General features: G+C 36.7%; 1 protein-coding gene across 1 annotated transcript; it reads right to left on the reverse strand.

Moving 5' to 3' along the window:
• Positions 1–11,105: 11,105 nt before the first annotated feature.
• Positions 11,106–12,285, reverse strand: LOC140139002 (uncharacterized). Its single transcript, XM_072160783.1, has 2 exons — positions 11,615–12,285; positions 11,106–11,139 (listed from the first exon to the last, which is right to left on the reverse strand). Exons 1-2 carry the CDS (start codon positions 12,283–12,285, stop codon positions 11,106–11,108), a joined length of 705 nt encoding a protein of 234 aa, XP_072016884.1.
• Between the last annotated feature and the right edge of the window lie 11,698 nt (positions 12,286–23,983).

The raw sequence follows: 23,983 nt of genomic DNA on the forward strand, positions 1-23,983 counted from the left end.
CGCACACCTATCCGCATTTAGTTTGTAACATCCACCAATTATCTGTGCAGCTCCCCAAATTCCATTGGGTGAAGAAAGTGAAACCAAACAACTAATCACCGATTTTTGCGATACAGTAGGAAATTTTCATTGAAAGTAGAATGCAAAGCAAATTTTCATCCCTATCCAATGATACAAAAATAAATTTCAAAAAGTCTAATTTGCGGTGGTAACGACCAATTAAAGTGTAATTGATGTATAATTGTGCAGCTCTTTCATAATCTACCAATTTGAAAAACTTATACCCAAATTTAGGTTATAAAACATTCTAAAATGCCTTACACCGAATTACCTTTACAGTTGATGTTTCAGCACTGGCTGAACCATTGTAGGAGACATTTCCCCCGCAAAACACAAGGATTCATGGAATGCAAGGATTTATTTTAAATTTACGATAAAATAAAACGGTGATGATTATATCTTGATAGATGGTGATAGTTGTTATGTTACATAATATGACTAACATTCAGTGCTAAATTTGATTTCCAAGAATTTTAGACTCGCAGAATGTTGACAAAATGTTTATTGAGCCGTCAAGTTAGCTCAATCGATAAGGCGTTCGACTATGGTGCGAAAGGTTGCGGGTTCGAATCCTGGCGGTGCCTAATACGCTCTCGTGGAAAAATTGAGTTAGCTTGAAATTCCCCTGGACAAAGAACTTTCTGCTAATTGTCTCGTTGTAACCCGTACGATACTCGGGGAGCTGATCGTGGTTGAGGTGGTTATTTGTTGAACGTCTAGGGTGTGCGCACTTGAAGCAACAAGTCCCTGAATTGTTATAAAATGGTTTATGGAATGATGTGAGGCCGTAGTGGTCAGCGACAACCTGTAAAGTGTTCTGAGGCTTGTAGAACAAACTCCTACAATGGTCTAGGCGTTGTGCCTGTGCGTAGCGCACTATAAATCACTGAGCTTTTTTTTTGGTTCTGGAATATGACCTTGGTGATAAATTTTTTTTGGGGGAAAAATAGTGATATTTGTCAGCTAACATAATTAGCTAAGTATTTAAAACCCAATTTACTCACATGTATTGATATTTTTGTTAAAATCAAACATGAAATGCTTGTCATTTTTTGACGTGACCAAACTAAAACTCACAGAGTTTGCAAAAATGTTTTAGTGAAAAAAAATACTGCTCATGTGCGCATCATTCCGCAATGCGAAGTTTGCATATGTATTTTAAGAAAAATTTTTGGGAAAGCTTTTCTTAACTTAATCATTCACTTACCAAAAATACCATATTGTAAAACGGACACATTTTGTGCATATTCTACGTTTTTCGCACGTTCATTTCGTAAGTTTTGAATCTGAATAAAGCGGCTTTGCTCAGTCAAAGGAGAGTGATTTTGAATAGATCATCATGCATACGATCACGTATTGAAATCGTGACCGCTCTATTAGTCAAGGTCAACAGCACTCGCGTATACAACCTAGAACAGTTTGAAGCAAATTATATTCAAGAATATGCAAATTTATGCTAATGAGGATATTTTTTCTGACAATGAACACCATTTCCTTAGAAATAAGTGGTCCTGCGCAATATACTGGGGTATCAAAAAAGGTGGTTTTGTTACATTTTGACGTGCAGTATGAATTACAAAACATTGTCTCCTGAGTATTTCTTCACCCAGAAGGCTCATTAAGGCCTTAAATTTAAGCTAATTTATTCTTTATTACTCATGTAAAGTGCTGTTTTCAAATCATCTTTCATTATTTTTTCATGACATTTTAAATGAAATGTGCCAAGGGTGGTTGAGGATTAGGGGAGGAGGATTAGGGGAGGGACTGTATAAAGTCTATGCAGAATCACACTTTTTCACTATATCATTTGTAATTTTGTTAATTTTTGTTAGCAAACCTTAATTGAAATAATAATATTTGGTCTCATTTTAAAGGGAAAATGTTGCAGTTAGATATTATTAAATTGATTTTATTGTAACAAAACCCCTAGGGAGAGCAGCGGTTGTTACCTCGCCTTGCACCACCGAGGTCCTGGGTTAAAGACCCGGCACGGCTCAAGGACTCATGTGCACTTGGTCTATGCTCGCTCTCGCAGGTTTTCTCCGGGATCTCCGGTTTCCTCCTGCTTTCAAAAATCAGTTATTAGTTGTTTGGTTATCCAAAACTTCCTTCACCCAATGGAATTTGGATAGCTGCACAGATAATTGGTGGATGCTACCATCTACGTGTGGATAGGTTTGTGACAGGTTCGGGATAACCAGCCTAGTTGATGCCTAGTTGGCAGCGAAATTACAAACCTCCGAGACCTGGGAAAATGCACGTCACATGACCATGCTGTTTGTCGTTATGCAAGACTCAGTAATTTGAAGTGTAAAGTTGCGCAATTTCATTGCATACACATTTTGTCATCTTGTGAGCCAATCACCCTAGAATAGTAAAAGTATACATTTTTTGAAACCAGCTTGCTCGATGAATCTAGAATTACTTGTATAAATAGTATAATGTATCACAAAATAGGTCCTAATCTTTTCAAAATATATATTTTTATTTTTGAACTTCCAAATTCTAATAGGCCTATGTATATTGGGCAAATTGTACACATTTCAATTATCATGCCTAGTTATTGACATGCTTAAGCATTACCAAGTACACTGGAATTACACTGTATGAAACATTTTGTAAGGAACAATGTACGACGTATGTCTGAAGTTAAAGATCACTTACAATTGTGATAATATCAAATCATGGAATTTTATGTTACACCCTATAAAAGTATGGTGAAGTGTATAAACACGGCTAATATCCATTCCTTTTAAAAATAATTAGGCCTAATAAGGGATTGCTTCATGGGATGATACATAGAAATTATATGTTTTGTTACTTTTTAATGACACGCTGTATAATTTTGTATGGCATAATTTAACATTTTTACTGTAATCTGCAACATCCAAGTCATTCTGGACTCTGGAGTATATTTGGGTATTCATTTGTTAATAGTTGGCCAAATAATGTGTACATAAACAGTTTATATCTAAATATTTTATATAAATTATGATATGTAAATATTCTAGACATGTGTGGGGATAATGTAGTTTGAATTTGACAGATCTCTGAATGTCCTTTTTAAGAAAGAAGATGTAATGGTGTACTAAATCCTATGTAGCAATGGTATTGGGAGCATTAATTATATACATATAATGTATAGGGTCACTTGGGGTAATATGACACCTTGGGGAAATATGGCACCCTACACAAAAAATCTGCTTGTAGAGAAAATTGTACAGCCCATTGGGTCTAATGCGACCTTTCGAATGTCCTTTGAGCTCTAAACATAGGAATACGTGCAGCAGCCTGATTATCCATCAGAAAATCAACAATTTTGCACGGCAATTTTGCGAAATGGGTAGTTACTGCTAGCTGCCATTAAGTCAGAAGCCCGGGTTCTCATTTTGGTTTTATGCAAAGTATACCCCTTTCCCCTGCTGGAATATTTGAAGACTTTTAGTATTGTGTTCTATGGACATCATAAAATGTACGTATTGCAATTAGTTTGAAGTAGAGAGACTGAAAACAGCTAGATTGCCTGGAATAATTATGTCGGCATTGCCAGACATGTGATTCTTAGTTTTTCCAATTTTTTACGCTCGATGGGCTTTACAGATTCAAAAGACATTGTTTGCAAGCCAACGGAAGGATAAACTTCAGGAATGTTTTGCCTATTAAGACGCACTAGAGTCGAAAAAGTCACCGTAATTATTTCTATTCATGTCAATAACGTCACGCGATTGTCTCAGAGTAGGTTTAAGTTCAATCTCAGGGTCATGCATAAATCGGCACGCAACTAGTCTGGTCTCCAAGGCAAAAAGCAACATATACTTTGCTAATTAAAGGTATAAACTACGTTTTACCTTGGCAGCAAACTGATTGCAAAACATTCATATACCAATTACCTACTAAATACAACCACACACAGTATTTTATTGTATATACTGCCTTTGAAATTGACTGATTAAAACACCTGCATCTCAAGTATAATATGATATACATAACCAACCAATATCGAGTTTTAATTAGCCTGAATCTTTACATTCGAGAACCTATGGTGTATGGACGTATGGACGCCCTATACTCCATCTATAGGCGACTAATATTTGACCAATGAGGTGGATTGTACTTTACAAACACAATGAATGTAGTTCACTGCTCAATGACTACCGTCCGTATCTTTAATTAGGCCAACTGCTGAATATGCTTATAAACTTAGCTATACCGCGTCTTAAACCCTAACCTAACCAGTTTCGCAATGTTTCAGTGTCGCAATGTCTCAAATGAACCTTTTGTCGTCATTATTCTGATTTATTGTCATAATAATTGTCATAATAATGCGCTGACGTTCACAGTATACGTGGAATTTATGTTTTAAAAGGGAATCTGTAAGGGAATCCCCGTTAAGCGAAACGAGACTTTTGTCATTTATTGTCATAATATCGGCACGCCAACCCCACACAGTTACATTGCTGTTTTCATCAAATATTACCAACAAGGTTTTGAAATAATTGGCTTTTTTTTCTAGTCAAACAACTCATAGGTCTGTACATGAATTTGTTTGAAATTCTTTTCAGCTAACAACAAATGGGGTGCAATATGGTACCAAGATAGCGACTTTGATTGACTCGTTAATAATTTGGCTTACTTTCCTCTTTTTCGACCTCTTTCAACCTGTTGCGTTACTATTAAATCACACCCTGTATAATTTTACATTATGTTTTGTTACTTTTTAATGACACACTGTATAATTTTGTATGGCATAATTTAACATTTTACTGTTACAGTAATCTGCAACATTCAAGTCATTCTGGAGTATATTTGGGTATTCATTTGTTAATACTTGGCCAAATAATGTGTACATAAACAGTTATCTAAATATTTTATATAAATTTTTGTGTGGCATAATTTAACATTTTTACTGTAATCTGCAACATTCAAGTCATTCTGGAGTATATTTGGGTATTCATTTGTTAATACTTGGCCAGATAATGTGTACATAAACAGTTATCTAAATATTCTATATAAATTTTGTACAAGTATTTGGCACACCCTGTATATTTTAACTTTAGGTAAAACTTAAACAAACTGTATATTTTGTGAAAGCTTCGTCATTATACTATTCAAATATATCACAATTATTGCTAAAATAATTTCAGTGAAAAATAAATAGATAAATTACATGGACATGTTTTCAAGCACTTTCTTTTGTTTCAACCTGTATATATTTTGGGCAACCCTGTATATCAACTTGAAACTCAAAATGTTATTATCCCTATATTATAAGCTATCCGAAAATATATACTTTTACTATTGTCAGATTTATGGAAAAAATGTTACAGTACTTCATACCACACCACCTCTGATTTTCAACAAATTGTGACATGTAACACAAAGGTACCCCAGTTTATGACACAGGACCAAGTACGTTTTCAGAAAATATAGACCCTTAGGTACAATATGAGACCAATGTCACGTCACTTACTTGACATGACTTTTAAATTTTGACAATTTGGGCATGCTGGCTTGGAATTGCCCATATATTACAGACATTCTGGTATATTGAACATACGAAGAAAACTATTAATATGAGCAGCACGTCTTATCAATTAGTTCCGGGATCAAAAATAAAAGGGTAGGGATTATATTTAAACAAATGAATAATACGAAATTATAGAATCATAGGCCCTTAATTCTAATCTTTAAGGGTACTTGCCCATCAATTTCATTCAGGGGCGTGTTTGAAAAACGGCACAGCGCATTAGTAAAAAGAATAAAAAATACTAAAATTTACACCATCACCAGGATGGTTCGAACCACTGCCAAGGCACTATGAATGCTAAAGATGCATACTGTGCCACGGTGACTGTGCTTAACATTCGGCGATTTTCAAAGATATACATATCAACACGTTTCTAGTGTAATGAAAATCAGATTTTGGTAGGAATACAGTCATAGAAAGACATATGACTCTACTTGTCTGTTTGTTTTTCATTTAATACAAGTTAATGTTGATGAATTGAACTGGTATGACTCTTAGGACTCGTGACAAACGACGATTAATTTTGAAATAATAAAATGAAAACGCTGGGTCATTCACGACGTCATTTGTAATTCATGTCAAAACCTGGGGAATGACCACACCCATCCGTGTATACGTGCGCAATCGATAATCAATGATGCAGACAATACCATTTGAATATACCGCCCTTTTGTATGCATCTGCTTGATACATCTTGTCACTTGCGAGAAGATATACTATACCCTAATAGCTTACAATAGCTACCCCACCGTAAATAGCTCTCTTCATTACCTCGTTGTGCCAGGATATACGCGTAGTGTACGTACTTTTGAACCATATTTTGTTCAAAAAATGATAGGAAGGGACTGTTTTTAGCTAAAATGTTGGCTATCAGCAGATGCCCAACGGTATCAGGAAGTGTTGCAGAAAGGTAAGCGTACTCATTATTTATTCAAAATTAATTTATTTATAAAATCCGAATGGGAAATCGAAAAAAAATGTCAAGTCAAAATTCTCACCCTAGAAATATTGTGAAATAAAATCGAATCAAATTTAGGCTCCGCAAACAACGTCCAATTATATCCAGAGGGGTTTGCTATACGCGTATATAATAAATTATGATTTGGGGTTAATTTGAGAAGAGTTATGCCTCAAGTTTCAAAATACACCGAGTGCAACTTTTTTGACCAAAAACCTCGACACTTCAACACTCTGTAAAAACATATCAAGAATTATGTGGGATAATTGCAACTAAGTATATCGTTATGAACACGGCAGAGTGCCGAATACGCAAAATTGCTGTTCTGAGTAAACGGCGTTTGAAAATCTTGGTACCATTCCATTGGTCCTTCTAAAAATTTAGAACATTCGTGAGCACTCATTTGAAATTATATTATAGAAGTGAATGTACACGAAATATTCACTTCTATAATTCAAATACCTTGGTGTATCAATTCAAATACCTTGGTGTTGTTTTTGATTCTTTTATGTCTTGGTCAGAACATGTAAGTAAATTGTCAGCAGATATCTCCAAAAGATGTGGTGTTATAAAACGTGTTAAATATTATATTCCTAATAATATCCTAATTATGCTTGCAAATGCTATTGTTATGCCCAACTTTGACTACTGTAGTCCAGTCTGGTCTAATTGTTCAAATGAGCTCTCAAGTGCACTTCAAGTTCTTCACAACAGATTAGCACGTATAATCCTGTCTGCGGACCCAAGATGTCCAATTAATGAGATGATGAATTCTTTGAAATGGGTTAAACTGAATGACAGATGGAATAATCACATGTTAACTCTAATCTTTAAATGTCTTAAAGGTACTGCTCCATCTTATCTTTCATCTCAGTTTACCTTCATGCACTCTGTTCATTCAAAAGGTACCAGAAGTCAAACTTTTAATTTATTACATGAACCATCTTGGAATAATAATGCTGGTAAGCGTACTTTCCAAATGAGAGCAGTTAAACTTTGGAATAATCTTCCTGTTAGTATTTGTAATCACTTTGATAACATGAGTATTTTCCAACTTAAGAATGCTGCATTTGTAAAACCTGCCTTGAAATAATATTTTTGTAAAATGTTGTTATCACTGTACATGGTGATGTCATGTAAATTAGTTTTAATTTATATTATCATTGTACAAATCTGCATCTCACATTTTGCTGTATTGTATTAATTATGTTATGTTTTACTATGTTGTTTTAACTATGTTATGTACTTGCAGGGCCTCCTTGGAAATCAGTGCTTTGTCATTGAAGGGGCTACCCTGCCTAAAGAAAGTTTAAATAAATAAATAAATAAATAAATATTTGCAATACTTGCATGTTCTGAAACAATCGATATGTCCCTCAAAACGCGTTTTATACAGCTATTCGGCTTTATGCTGTATCCAAAATGTCTCTACCACTGCGCAGAAAGAGGTCGAATACGCATTCAACTACGTGTACACCATAGCACGCATTCTTGATTTTGGGCTTTTGTGTAGAAATTACTGGGTGTAGACTTAACTTGCTATATAAGTTATAAATAGTCATCCCTGTAATATTTAACAAAAACTCGAGGATTTTAAAGCAGAAATAACAATATTGGCCTATATTTTCCTTAGCAAAAACAAAAACGTTTTAAAAACGTTTTAAATAAGTTATATTTTGGCTTTTGGTTTAGGTAAAAACGTTTTAATAACATTAAAATGTCGGATTGTATAAAAGTCATAATAACGTTTTAAAACGTTTTGTATGAAAACACACTACAACAAATTTTTTAAAATGTTTTCAAAAATATTATTGTAAACTATTTTTGCAAACATTTTTACCAAATGTTTTATCAAAACTTAAATAACATTATGTTAAAATATTTGAACCCAGCAAACACAGAAATGTTCTTAAAATGTTTTTTCAAAACCTTATAACATTTAAATGTCAGGTTATATAAAGGTCATATTCCGTTTTTAAAACGTTATTGCAAATATTTTGGGCAAACATTTTTCGCAAAATATTTTTTCAACCCCAAAATAACATTCTGTTTAGAATGTTTTGTATCAAGTTTTAAAGAATATTTTTGGAATGTTATTAAAACGATTTTATACCCTTTATATAACCCGACATTTAAACGTTTTCTGTAAAACATTTTTGTTTGAGTAGGTTATCAAAATATGTTTTTTAAGGTTATGAAAACGTTTTATACTCTTAATATACCCTTTTTATAACCCGACATTTAAACGTTTTCTGACAACCTTTTATAATCTTTTGCGAATGATGTCGAAAACGTTTTGTGTTTGCTGGGTTCCGTATGATTTTCCGGGATTTTCCAATTTCACGGGGGTGCACTCACATTATTAAACCACAGCAATATCATGTGGGAAATGTTTGTACTTATTTTGGTATCACTGGATAGAAGATACCTACAGCTATACGTTGGTATCAAATATATTAGTATAGGACATGTAATATAGAAAATTCGGGGTTTCAGCTAAGTATACGATTCGTCTCTCTGCCGAATTCATTTATCGCACTTAGGCGCGATTCGTCCAAATAACTACGTCGGTGAGTAAGCTTTACCATTAATTTTTGGTGGAAATAAAAGGAAATGACGAGCTTAACGCACCAATAATATATTCCTATGTTTTCATAAAAAGCTACAGAATTCCGTTCGAAAGCATGACTAATCGACTGATTACGTGTCTAGAAAAATTGAAAAGACAGCATTAAAGTTCAGCAGCGCATAGAATATTGTATGAATACCAGTGTAGAAATACGTATTACTAATATTTTCTTCATATAATATGAAAGTCATGACCCTATCTACAATTGGCTACATGCCATATTGCTTTATATTACAATCCCAGAGAACTGAGCAGCTAATTATATTTCTATAAACTATCATGCCTTACTGATTGAGTCACCAAATACCAATTGAAAGACACGAGTGCAAGGGGTTATGGGATACTTGCAAAAAGTGGTCAAAAACTGCATCTCTTTTGTATTGACTTTTTCATGCTGTAAAGTATCCTAATATGAACAATTCCAGAGCTGACTTTCAGACTTGTATCAAACAATTGTATCTGGCCACGCCACGTGCAAATGTCATACAATTATTGTAGTGTTAACTTTACTGTAAATGAAAAAATAATAATAAAATATTGGAAATATTTTTTAACACATGATATTTTTATAGTGCAAATGACAAAATCATTTATTTTTTCACCAGAACAGCACAGTAATATAATATTGGTGTAAATTTTAACCGATTCACACAAGCAAATTGATTTCACACTTACGTGTAATTTTCGTGACTTATCCAAGCTCACTTCTTCAGCACTGTGGTGGATTGCTGGCACTAGACGTGGTAGCGCGAATCGGATCACGTGACCTGGGTATTGATCCCATGTCACTAGACCCGATCAGCTTCTTGTAGGCGGGGGGGGGGTGTCGACCCAAGTCTTTGTTGAGATCTGGATTGGTGGCGGCGATATAAATAGCCTCTTTCACTCCTCTCTGGTACCATCGGGGGTCCGTGTCTAAGATTTGCACTTCTTTAGGATCAAAGGTGTGTTTGGCGGCTCTCATGTGTGCACCAACAGGTGACGCTTCGCGTTTGTGCTCATATACACGTTTGGACAGTGGACGCTCAGTTTCACCGACATACTGTGATGGGCAATCCTGGCACTTGATATTATATATTGTCCCAGTGCGATCCAGAGTTTTTGGTTTGTCTTTATGCGACACAACCATGCTACGGATGGTGTTTGTTGGTTTCACATGAACCGTGACGCCCGCCTTGCGTATCTTCCTGTTGATGGACTCAGTGACACCGCGTCCCGGGGGGGCACTCAAGTTTTTTTTTGGTAGGGGTGTGCCACCGCCAGTTTCGAACTTGAGGTCTAAGGAACTGATCGGCAGGTCAAAAGGGGGTCTAGGGAACTGATCGGCCGGTCAAAAGGGGGTCTTGGGAACTGTTTGACCGGCCAAAAGGGGGGTCTTGGGAACTGATCAGCTGCCAAAATCTGAAAAATCTCGGCAACTAAACCATGCAGGCCAAACCAGGGTTCAATTTTGTTGCGTTTTTACCACAGATTTTTGAAGGAATCGATTTCACTTTGAATTGTGCATTAAATTATTAAATCAGGAGCCTCATTACGATGAAAATCTCAGCAAAGCAAAACAGCATTCGAATCAAAATTCGGCCTACTAGACCCTGCAGACCTACAATCTATGCTATTAGCCTACTGATAATTATAGCAGCAGCTAGCAGTATTACATAAAAGCCCTCCATAAAAACAAACTCACAAGAATATTTTTTCGGTGCCGAAAAGAAAAACATTTTGACTACATTGAACTGCATGAGATGATTGTGTGAAGTGTGCAGAATTTGACACCATTCCACTAGACCAGTAGATCGTAAATTACCTTTTAATTCACTGTTATGGCCAGCTGCAAAGATGTGCACACAATTATTTGAGGTACTTTTCCTCATATTTGGCAATTTTATTCCCAAAAGAGATCTCAAAATCATTTATTTCTAGCAAAATGTTCATCAGCTGAAGGCATCGGCACTCAGCAGTGCAGTGCTGTTTATAACAACAAACCAGTGTTGCCACTACTAAAATCCCGCCCAAAATCCCGCCCAAAGTTCACCTTATTCCTAATACAATGTGTTTCAATGGGGAAGAAATTTATGGAAAATTCCCTTTGAAGTTTTTGGGCTCGCAAAAAAGTAGCTTTTGGGCTTGAAATAGTAGGACAGAAAACACGCCTGTCAAGATGCCAATGAGAGCGGAAATCGATGATCTGAGGGTCTGTGGAACGGCTAGAAAAATTTCGGGGCTTCAGAGCGGGCAATCAATGAATTCAGAGGGTCTAAGGAACGGCTAGCGGCTCTGAAAAAGGGGGTCGTCGCCGCGGCACATACCCGTATAGCTGGGAAATGTGAGTGCCCCCCCGGCACCGCGTACGTATGGGAGAGTGATGTGCCCCTTGGGGCGGTCAGTCCGTTGTTTGGGTTTGGGCTCATGACGCTTGCTGGAAGGGGAACTCCACGCCCACTTGGTGTAACCGCAGATGGCAAGCGATTTCTTGACATGGTCCATTTCCTGTTCCAGGCGTTCACTATCAGAGGATAGGGTTTTGGCGCGGTGGGTCAAAGTTCGTATAACCCCTAACTTGTGTTCTAGTGGCTGGTGACTCGCAAAGTTCAGATATTGGTCTGTGTGTGTGCTCTTCCTATACACACTGAAGGATAGGGAGCCGTCCGCATTACGCGAGATGAGCGTGTCTAACATGGCAATGGAGTTGTTGGATTCATGTTCAACGGTGAACTTGATAGAGTCATGAATGGAGTTCAGATGGTGAGTGAAACTGTCTACCTGGGAACGCTCAATAATCACCATGGCATCGTCAACATATCTCCCGAAATAGCGGGGTGGGGTGTGAAAGGAGGTGATGGCTTTCTCCTCAAAGTTCTCCATAAATAGGTTGGCGATTATGGGACTCACCGGTGAACCCATCGCGGCTCCCTCTCGTTGAATGTAGTACTTGCCGTCGTAGATAAAATACGTGGTCTTGAGGCAAGTGCTAAGTAAGTCAGTGACTTGTTGTGGGTTGAGGTCAGTTCTGGAATCCAAAGTGTCATCAGCTGTGAGCAGTGAACGATAACCAAACTTTCTTCCACTGGCACACTGGTGAATAAGGCTGTTACGTCGTATGACACAAGACATTCGCTAAGACTAAGTTTGAACTGAGACAGTTTGTTAACAAGTTCCTCACTATTCTTTAAATGAGTACTGGACTTGCCGACAAGCGGAGACAAGATGTTGGCTACGTATTTGGCCGTGTTGTAGGTGATGGACCCTCTATTTGCAACGATCGATCTCAGAGGGCAGGCTGGCTTATGCACCTTCGGGAGGCCGTAGAACTTGGGCACGACTGCAGTAGTGGGATACAACTGTTTGTAACATTTAAAGTCAATAGCCTCCTCTTCTTTAAGAAAGTAATATGTCTGACAGATTGTATTCTGACATATTACTGCACTGTTCTGGTGAAAATAATAAATTCAGCAGATAATTTCAGTAAATATGCACGAAAAAAAGTATTCCCAACATTTGTTGTACATAAATATTATGTCGCCAGATGTTTCATGTGGTATAAAAATTTCAACCTTGCTCTTTTAACCTCTAATCAATACACTTATCAAAGATCCGGCGATATTTGCCAATTGCCTTATGAATAATTAAAACCGTTTATCATACCGCAAATAGAGCGAGCGTAGACAAAAGAGAGTTCGCGCTTAAGCGTTGACAGGCTGTTCGCTCCGTGTATGCTCAGCTGAGCGATGAAACCAGGGACGAAAGAGTAACAGACCGCGTACAACCAGTCAAAGTCCTTGTGCATTGTATGCTGTGAGCTCTCGCATATTCATGAGCGTCAATTGTTCGATCGTGCCGTGGCTGACAAACACGCGAGTGTTGCGTGCCTTTGCGATTACGCGATAGACCGTAAAATACGCGTTAAGTGCAAAGCAGTCTTGCCTGTCGCATTTTCAATCGACCCTCATTATCGGGTGATGCCGAGACTTTGACTGGTTGTACGCATTCCGTTATTTCTTTCGTCCATGTATGAAACATTCCAATGTATGTGTTTATTATAATTGAAGACCGAATTAAAAGACTAGTTTGCGTCTGACGTCCTGTCAACCTGACCAAAAATGAGTAAAGAAATCACGCCGCGCTTTTGCCCTGACGTCAGACGCAAACTGGTCTTTTAAATTCGGTCTTCAATTATAATCTATGCCTTTTATGAATTAAGGTTTAATGTATCGTTCAATATTTACGCCGGACCCCCATTTATATTTCAACATTTCAAGATTACTTTTCTGGCAGGGAGGGAGGGTGTCGTCGTCATCGAGCTTTTGGTTTGTTCCATAAAAATTGAAAGACTTCTGTCCAAAAAGACTGGGCGATGAGCGTGACGACTGTCTACTTGTACAAAAAGATTTAAATGGCAAGAATTAACGTTCAACAGTGCATGAACAATTCTAAATAATCTGAATGATATGTCATTTCCCAGCATTACATTACAAAATGGATTCGATACACGCACAACACTTTTGGTGTCTCTCTGTGTTATTCTATGTCCTGCTACTATATCAGCGTCAAGGTAAGTTGTAAGGAAATTTTTCTTTCCTCGCCTTATTGGGAAGTTATTATAAAGCAAACATATTTTGAAGGTTTCCACCCTTCTCCAGAAAATAGCCAGTTTTGGTATTTTATTTCAATATTTTGACTACATGTTGAAGATAATATAATTTATATAATATATTTTACTTTGTTAGGTATGTAGTCGCTACAGACTACAAAAACTCTGCTAAAGATTTCCAAAATGGCTCTTCATTCGTTTTCTGGGCGAATACCTGAATCAAAATAATGCATCAAGATAACATTTTCGAAAGCTCTGAGAGTGCGAGGGATTCTCCCTTAAGAGTTTACAATGGCCACAAATAGCATCTCGTACTGAATTGAATGATTCTTAAAAGGGGAGTGACAGTGGGATGACAATGTAGAACACTTTTAACAACATTGTTTTTCTGCTTTACTTATTTGCCATGTTTGAGATCTCGGAAAATTTTACCGTTTGAATTGTTTTCACCACTATTGATCAACTGTTGTAGAAACATAATTATTATGTAATATTTTTTTAAAGTTGTGTGAACACGCTGATTGAATGGGGCCAACAGGTTTTAAATAATGACCATGAATTACACGTTCCCTCTGTTTGACAAACCGCCAGTTTTATTTGTCAAGAACACTATTTTTTGAGAGCGTTTTTTTGTCTCTTGTTTATTTTGTTTTGTATTTTTGCGTATTTCTATCATCATTAAAAAAGTATCTTCTCTCATTTTCAAGTCTGTAACATAAACTTGAGATCCGTGAGTGAAAGCAATTATGCTTTGATGTTTTAATGGTTTTTAATGGTGGAATCTCGGGCCAAAGTCAAACTCAAAATCGGCGATTTTTGCGGCAATTTAAATTTCTGAAGTTAAAAATAAGTTTATACAAAGTCTTAAAGTTAAAATAAATTGGTCAGCACGAGCAGTCTTAAAATGTTAGAAAAATGTGGTGATTTTTCTTCCCAACTAAGCTGAGTCAGTTAATTATATGAAATGCAAAATATGTTTGCAGGGCTACTTAGGGATGGAATCAAAACTCGACCGCCGGTTACCGCGTTCCATTGTTTAGAACAATAGAAACCGGCTCCAACTGGATGTAACCACCCGGAACCGCGGCCAACCGCCAATCGAGCTTTGAATTCATTCCTTATAATTACTTGAGGCTTGACGTATGACAGCAAACTGAAAAAGCTGTATCGCAATTTTGAATTACATATTTAGAGTGGAGGCATATTTTGGGGTGCAAAATTCCATGCTAATTTCAGGTATGGTAGCGTTGTGCTTTTAGAGATGGGTATTCATGTTTCAATCATGCTTATTCTTTTAGATTAAGTATATGCACTATTAATATGCGTGATTCAATAAATAAATATGATCAAAGACGGCTAACATCATGGACATAAATTAGGCGTAGCCACAGGAATCGTTCACCTGTATTATTTTTTGAATGGAAAATTGATTGGGCATTCAATTATGAACTTGAAGCGTATAGTTGACTTTTTTCAGATAAAGAGATAAAGAAAAAAATCTTTAATATATCAACGATGGTGCTCAGCAGGGCAAACCAAATAGCAGTGAACAATGTGTTTTTATTCGTAGGCATACTGGTTATTGTTGTACATGTTGTAAAATGCCCAATAAAAATACAATTCGGGAAAGTGACTGTTCTTGAATTTTATCTTAGCCAAATGGCATTTGGCTAAGGTCTGTTTCTGTCACGTTCTGATTCTTTCATTCTTCTACCAATCGTATAATGAGCCACCGTAGCCATATGCGTTTGTCAATTTTGACAAAATTAGGCCACAAATGTCACGTGAAAATGTCTGGCGTCAATGTCATGTCAAAGGTCATTATGCCCCAAAACATGTTTTTCACTTAAAATGCTACTCCTTCCCCATATTACATAGCACCGTGACATCACTTTCACACATGCATCGTCTATAACCAGTTAGGGGTCATTTCTAAATACCTTAAATCGGCCATCGTAGCCAAATGCTTTCAGCCACGTTGACCAAAGTTGGTCACTAGGATCATTGGGTGGTGCCACAGATGTCACGTAATCATTCTCGGTCAAAGGTCATCCACTTCCGGTCAAGGGCCAACCCCCTAGAATTTCAAATAGCTACTATCCATACACGCCCATTGTAGCTCAATGAGCCATGCATAATAACAATAGGCTGGTCCACATTATTTGTACTTTAATGTATAGGCCTACATATTTGTAGTATTAGGTTAACAATCTTCACAAAGCCTTCCAAGGACATATCTTTCATCTGTATATTTACCTTAGCCAAATAAAATTTGGCTACGGGCTTCTTTCATTTTTCTTTCTTTCTTTCATTCTTTCTTTCTTTCTTTCTTTCTTTCTTTCTTTCTTTCTTTCTTTCTTTCTTTCTTTCTTTTTCTTTCTTTCTTTCTTTCTTTCTTTCTTTCTTTTTCTTTCTTTCTTTCTTTCTTTCTTTCTTTCTTTCTTTCTTTCTTTCTTTCTTTCTTTCTTTCTTTCTTTCTTTCTTTCTTTCTTTCTTTCTTTCTTTCTTCTTTCTTTCTTTCTTTCTTTCTTTCTTCCATCAATCGTATAATTAGCCATCATAACCATATATGCACTTTCTACCTTTCAAAATGCTGCTGCTCCCGCAAATTACATAGTGTCGTTATAACGTGTTTTTTCACTAAAAATGCTTCTCCTTCCCCATATTACATACCAGCGTGACGTCACTTGAACACATGCATCTTCTATAGCTAGTGTCTAAAAGTTGTACACAGAATTGGGGTCGAAGGTCATAACGGGGTCATTTCCGATATGTAGCCAAATACCTTACATCGGCCATCGTAGCCATATGCTTTTAGCCATGTTGACCATAGTTGGTCACTAGGATCATTGGCTGGTGCCACAATCATTGGATGACCCCCATAGATTTGCACACAATTAGCTACTATCGATACAGGCCCAAACTAATAGGCTGATCCACATTATTTGTACTTTAATGTATAGGCCTACTTATTTGTACTATTAGGTAAACAATTTTCACAAAGCCTTCCAAGGACAAATCTGTCATATGTGTAATTTACCAGAGCCAGATAGCATTGGGCTAAGGGCCTCTTTCTGCCAGGTTCTTCTTCTTTCTTTCTTCAATGAGCCATCATAACCATATATGCACTTTCTACTTTACCTTCAAAATGCTGCTGCCGCCGCAAATTACATAGTACAATGTTATTATCACCATAGGCTGGTGGTTAGACCTACTGGTACAAATGTCACATGAACAACTCTAGGTCAAAGGTCATAAAGATATCAACTTCACTGGCTAAAGGCCGTGCTCTGTGAGCACAATGTCTAGTTTGTTTTGTCTTAACATACATGAAATTACTTCTGTTGCCGTTGTTGTTGTTGTTTTGTTTTGTGGCCGTGTATTTTGAACCGATGGTAAAAGAAAACTCCGGGTCTCATATATCAAGTGATAATCCCAAACTAAGTGCAAACATTCCACATGTAATGTTGCTTTGACGTGGTAATATAAAGCGCTGTCTCAGGAAATTGTGTAATTGGAATACAGAAAAGTGTAAATTAAAGAAATTGATTTTCGGCTAAAACTTCCAATATTCATGCAGCCTAAATTACTTTACATCTATGTAATCCAAAAAGGGCAATCTTGAATCTCTTAGCGCTGCAAAAGGAAACTGTGTATCCATAATTCATATTTCGACTAGTCGGTGCCAGAAGTGGTAAAATGTAATATACTGTATGTAAATTGTCAACTATTCACAGGGCAGCTATTGCACTTACTCACTTCTTGCACTGAGCAGTGGATTTATTCATACCATTCCCCAGCAAAATACTGAGTTACATAGAAGTTAAATTATAAAAATCGTTAATATTGCACTAGATTCACATCAACAAAAGTAACACACCCTTAACAAAGGTAATACATCCTCCTGTTTCCAAGAGTTGTCTGTTTTGCGAACTTGAACCGCGTCAATTCGATTGACTCGACTCGACAATGAACGAGAGTCAAGCTTTTGGACCCGAATCTCAAGTTGCTCTACTTTTATTCGAGACTTCAATATGACGACTTTATTTGTGACTATAATGACTTTGACTTGACTGTAAATATTCCAACTCGGCATATATTTAAATAGATACACAGAAAAGTAATTACAATATATTTGAATATAATTCAACTTAATTTGAAAATTTAAACTTAATTTCACAGTTGCAAAAAATGATCACAGGTTTTACTGTAAAAACCTATGGGGGCCTCAATCCTGTCCCCGTAACAACCTGTAACAATAATTTATCACTAAAAGCAGCACAAAAGATTGTTCCACGATTATCTTAAGTCATTTGAGTATTAACAAAGTGCAATTTTACTGGTTAATTTTACATCACATTTTTTTAAGTGGAGTGCAACAGGCACATTTTGTGGTGCAACATGTATATGCTATAATGGCTTATTTCAAGGTCTGGTAGCGTATTACTTCTAGTGTCTTCATGTTTAAATCGTGGTTGTTCTTAAATCACGTATATATAGTTGATTCAATACATAAACATGTTAAAAAAAGGTCATAAGTTAGGTGTAACCACAGGAATCGTTCACCTGTGTTATTTGTTGAATGGTGAATTGATTTTGGCATGCATTCTATTTGAACTTAAAGCGATGATAAATAGATACCATTCAGAAAAACAAATTAATATGATAACGTATATATAGTTGATTCAATACATAAACATGGTAAAAACAGTTCACATCAAGGTCATAAGTTTTCATAATCTTTCACCTGTGTTATTTGTTGAATGGTGAACTGATTTTATGATGATTTTGAAGCGATGATAAATATATACTTTTCAGATAAAGAAAAAAAAATCTTTAACATAATATCGACGATGGTGCTCAGAACTTAGTTTATATAGTTTTGGTCCATTTATTTTCCTTTTGGGCCAAATAGAAATATTCCCAGCAGGCCGGGAGGAGTTTTTACTTTATTTCGAGCCCGGATTTATTGGTTGAAATTTGGTTAATTTGTGAAAATCCCTGTTAAAATGGGCAGAAATATATTGTTTAATTATATAGATTCAGATTTAAAGCTATCCTGACAAATGATCTCAACTTGTAAAACTTAAATGTGTTTCTGTTTGCTATAAGATTTAATGCGTATATTGTAAGCTATTTTTTGCTGATTGCCAGATTTACCTTTTGCTGGCCCCTGCGCAACATGATTGCAACCTCTGGCTCTTTGGATAGAAGACACCCGTCCTCCCCCACACTGTAACTCAAGTTTTTCCAAGCTGTCCCCAGAATTTCTTTACCGGGGAAAAAGTTCGCACGTAGCGCGCGAAAATTTGCTATTCCAATGCTAAAATTCAAAGGGGAACGTACGGAGTTAACGAACCAGGGGCAAAACTTCCTTATCGTCCCAAAGATCATTACCGGGACAAATGCGCAAAAACCGCGAAAAAAATGCAATTCCAATGAACACAATTGACTAAATTGAATAAAATGAACACAATTGAGGACAAAAAATAGGAAGGAATAAAAGGAACATGCATATGCCTTTTACAACTATTGGTTAATTTAATCCCGGTATTTTGATCCAGATCATGTGGAAACAATTTTGTGGAAGTCTGTCGGCTTTGGGCATTTTGAGATATGGCAGGTCAAAGATCATACAGAGGTCACGGGTGATAGAATGCAGTTTAAAATACCCTCCAAGGCCGCATCATTTCACATTTTAGGTGAGATCCCAGCAAACACAAAACGTTTTCGACATCATTCGCAAAAGGTTATCAGAAAACGTTTAAATGTCCGGTTATATAAAGGGTATATTAAGAGTATAAAACGTTTTCATAACCTTAAAAAAACATTTTTTGATAATCTACTGCTCAGCAAACAAAAATGTTTTACAGAAAACGTTTAAATGTCGGGTTATATAAAGGGTATAAAAAAGTTTTAATAACATTCCAAAAACATTCTTGAAAACTTGATAAAAAACATTCTAAACAGAATGTTATTTTGGGGTTGAAAAAATATTTTGCGAAAAATGTTTGCCCAAAACATTTTCAATAACGTTTTAAAAACGTTTTCATGACATTTATATAACCCGACATTTAAATGTTATTAAAAGGTTTGAAAAAAAAAATTTAAGAACATTTCTGTGTTTGCTGGGTTCAAATATTTTAACATAATGTTATTTAAGGGCTGGGGTATGAACGTTTGGACAGTATTTATTTTGGGACATTAGAGCACATCAGACATATCGAATTGCATTCTGAATACGAAGAATGTCATTCTGATATCAAATAATTTTATTTTCTGAAATGCGCAATTTAATACACATTTTATGGCAAATCATTAAAAATTGATATTTGTGATATTTAACAGTACTTGAAGTAAACTTTATAAATCTGATGATTTATACTTAAAGTGTATGTAGGTGGGATGAAAAGCCGACGATCAATTGAAAATTTTGACCTTTCGTATTGAAGATATGGATTTTTTTCCCAAAACACCCAAAAAAATTAGGTCTTTTTGGGAAAAAATCCATATCTTCAATATGAAAGGTCAAAATTTTCAATTGACCGTCGGCTTTTCCTCCCTGCTACATACACTTTAAGAATATATCATTAGATTTATATAATTTACTTCGAAAAAATGTAAATTATTTGATATCAGAAAGACATGCTTCGTATTCAGAATGCAATTCGATAGGTCTGAGGTGCTCTCATGTCCCACAAAAATACTGTCGAAACGCAATAAACGCTCATTTTGGATCCCTTAAGTATTGACACAATATTTGGCAAAATGTTTGCAAAGATAGTTTACAATAACATTTTTTGAAAACATTTAAAAATATTTTTGTAGTGTGTTTTCATACAAAACGTTTTAAAACGTTATCATGACCTTTATATAACCTGACATTTTGTATGTTATTAAAACGTTTTTACCTAAACCAAAAGCCAAAATATAATGCGCCTGTCACACTACACCGAATAGGTCTTCCGTACAAGAAACGGATGGTGTTTTAGTAAATCCGTTGTTGTTCGTCAATTATCGTTTTATGTTCTTTTTATGTCCTGCTATCATCCGCCAAATGCGTTTCGTGTTAGGTGATGTTCGTTAAGTCCGTCGGCAAGTTTTGTGCATGCACAAAGCTTGAAACCGAGTGTACCGAATACACATGTTCGGTATTTATCCGATGTGTGTTCGTATGGTGCTGCATATTGCCGGAGTTTGTTCGCTCCTCTTTCGTTCATGTTCGTTTTTTGTTCGTTGCACTCGGCCCGTGTTCGTTGCAAATACGTTCATGTGAGGCCATCACCACCGGATAGCATATTTTTTACGTTGACCCAGACCGTGTTAGTGTCACACTACACTGGATCGGTCTTCCGTATAAGAAACGGATGGTATTTTAGCAAATCCGTTAGTGTTCGTCAATGTTCGTTTTATGTTCTTCATATGTCTTGCTATCATCCGCCAAATGCGTTTCGTGTTAGGTGATGTTTGCTTAGTCCGTCGACAATTATACGTTTCAAGTTTTGTGCATGCACAAAACTTGAAACGGAGTGTGCCGAATACACATGTTCGGAAGTTGTCCGATGTGTGTTCGTACTGTTCTGTATATACTATGGGTTTGTTCGTTATTCTTTTGCTTATATACCGCAGGTGTTTGCAAGGTTTCGCAGGCGCTTGTGCCGGATGTAGGCCTATGGCGAACATGTGCATCGATCATGGGGGGGGCTTTCTGAAGGGTGTGTGACGCAATATCATATTTCCCCAGTACTTTAGTGACTGACAAGTAGAAAAAAGGGGGAAAGGAAAGAAAAAGGAAAGAAAGTGAGAACAATTGAAGAGAGAAGAGAAGAGAAAAAGTTAAATTGCACGTAATTTAGTAGGCCTATGCATGTAAGTAGTATTGAGGGAGGGGCACTTTCTGAAGGGTAGAGGACGCAATATCAAAGTCCTACCAGTTTTAGTGATTGGCAAGAAAGAAAAAAGAAGAGAAAACATGGAAAAGGTTAAATTGTACGTTATTGAGTAAGCCCAGGATAGTATATAGTAAGCCTAAGTATAGGCCTGTGATTATTATAGGCAGTGCTTAAATGTAGTTCCTTGGCCCAAAAGCCTGTGAAAATTACTGCCGGCCCGTCGATATGTAGGGCCCGTGACATTTTGTCACCAAAGTCAGTATTTAAGACGGACTTAGGTCTATTACTGACTTAAACATATCAATCCATGCATGCTTTACCTAGAATTATGAGTCTGAAGTCTTATATCTAAGTGTCAGTGGATGAGTGTAACATTTTAAATTTTGCAAATTCAGTTCGGGCCTTCTTTGTTTTTTGTTTAAGGCAATAATATTGTAAAAATAATGCACCAAAAACAATTTTCCAAATTTTCAATTTTTAAAACTACATTTTTACACAATAGGCCTAGGCCTAATAATGTAAATAAGCCCTACAGTCCCCATGCAAATGGCTTCAATTGGACATTCATTTTGAAAAATGGACAATCTTCCTTTTTGCTTCTGCTATGGACATCCACGTGTTATTTTTAAAACAATTGTTTATATTATACAATAATGGTGAAAAATTTTCAATGGCTTCAATTAGGCTTTAGTTTCACCAATTTGCGGCTGTTTCAAACTAAAATAGTACCCAATAATAGTGCTAAAATTGATCCCAAAAATGACAAATGGCTTCAATTGGGCCTTCATTGTCCAAAGGTTTCTCACCTCTATTGCCCCCGGACGCGGTTGCCCTGATATATCAGATTTGTAGCCCTTTTGTACTTATTAGCCAATATTTGACCATTTTCGTCAAAGTTTTCCCCCTTAAAAGTTGTCTTTCCCCACTTTGTTCACCCCTGAAAAGTGCTTGCTACGTCACTGCCTCTAAGGGGTCAAAACCCTCTCAAACACCCTCTCCTCCCCACTTTTCTGATAGGGTGGACGTCCCTGTTGGTGCCACATGCCACGGATTCGCCGGTCATTTGTCAGACGTTGAACGGTTGAATATAAAACGCCTGCAGGATTATTAGCGGCCACAACACATAGAGAGACGAACGGGAATCGGACCCCCAAATTCGGACATTTGTCGGACGTTGACCCCCAAATCCGGTCATTTGTCGGACGTTGAACGATCGAATATAAGACGCCTGCAGGATTATTAGCGGCCACAACGCATAGAGAAACGAACGGGAATCGGACCCCCAAATCCGGTCATTTGTCGGACGTTGAACGATCGGATATAAGACGCCTGCAGGATTATTAGCGGCCACAACGCATAGAGAGACGAACGGGAATCGGACCAAAATCCCACCGAATCTTCTGCCGGACTGGTGATTTTTCCACCGAATAAAATATTTTTGTATTCGGTGATGTACGTTGATCCAGTCCGTCGTAGTGTGACGGACCTATAACTTATTTAAATTATATTTGTGTTTGGTGGGATAGAGCCGACGGGGACCCAGCTAATGGCTGCCATTGATGTGTAGGAATACGTGAAATTGGATTCGTCTATATCACGAATGTACTTTTATACGTGGGTCAATATATAAACACAATCAAAGACGTTTAAAGGACATAAGTTAGGAATCGTTCACATGTAATATGAGTTGAATGGTGAATTGATTGTGGCATTCAATTCTGAACTTGAAGCGATAAGTAAACACTTTTCAGATGAAGAAATAAATCTTTAACATAATATCGGCAATGGTGCTCACAAAGGCGAACCAGATAGCCATGACAAGTGCGGGTTTAAGTTTGTTTATATTGCCATATATTGGTGATTATTGTTGTACATGCTGTAAACTCATCCAATATGAAATTCGGAAAAGTGACGGTCCCTCAATATAACTTGATCGGCTTAGGTTTAGGGTAGGCCTACATGGCAACAATAATTTAGGCACGATACCACCAATTCGGATTTTCTTTTTGGATTTGTTTAACATCCAATCAAACCGGGGCGCAAAAATATTTACATAGTGAAGTTATGTCCACGGCAAATTCACCGTGACCTTTCCAGCCATAAACCCGCTTAGTGAAGATTAAACCAAGATATGCAGTACTAAACCATTATAGTAATCGATTGTCCAATGAAAATTTATTACCACGTGATAATATTACGTAATCCAATGAGCGATCGAATTGTCCGCTAGGGTCGATTAATCCAATCGATAAAGACGCCATTGACATGTACGGGCGGAGCTCCACACACCGACATCGCCCGGTTAATAATTACATTATACAACAAGAGA

This window comes from Amphiura filiformis, chromosome 18 (genome assembly GCF_039555335.1).
Source record: "Amphiura filiformis chromosome 18, Afil_fr2py, whole genome shotgun sequence".
Classification (NCBI taxonomy): Eukaryota; Metazoa; Echinodermata; class Ophiuroidea; order Amphilepidida; family Amphiuridae; genus Amphiura; species Amphiura filiformis.

Coding starts and splice junctions, on each gene's coding strand:
- LOC140139002 (XM_072160783.1), bottom strand. CDS start 12,285: ATGTCTTGTGTCATACGACGTAACAGCCTTATTCACCAGTGTGCCAGT. Junction 11,140..11,614: donor GCCATCTGCGGTTACACCAA/GTGGGCGTGGAG, acceptor TGTTATAAACAG/CACTGCACTGCTGAGTGCCG.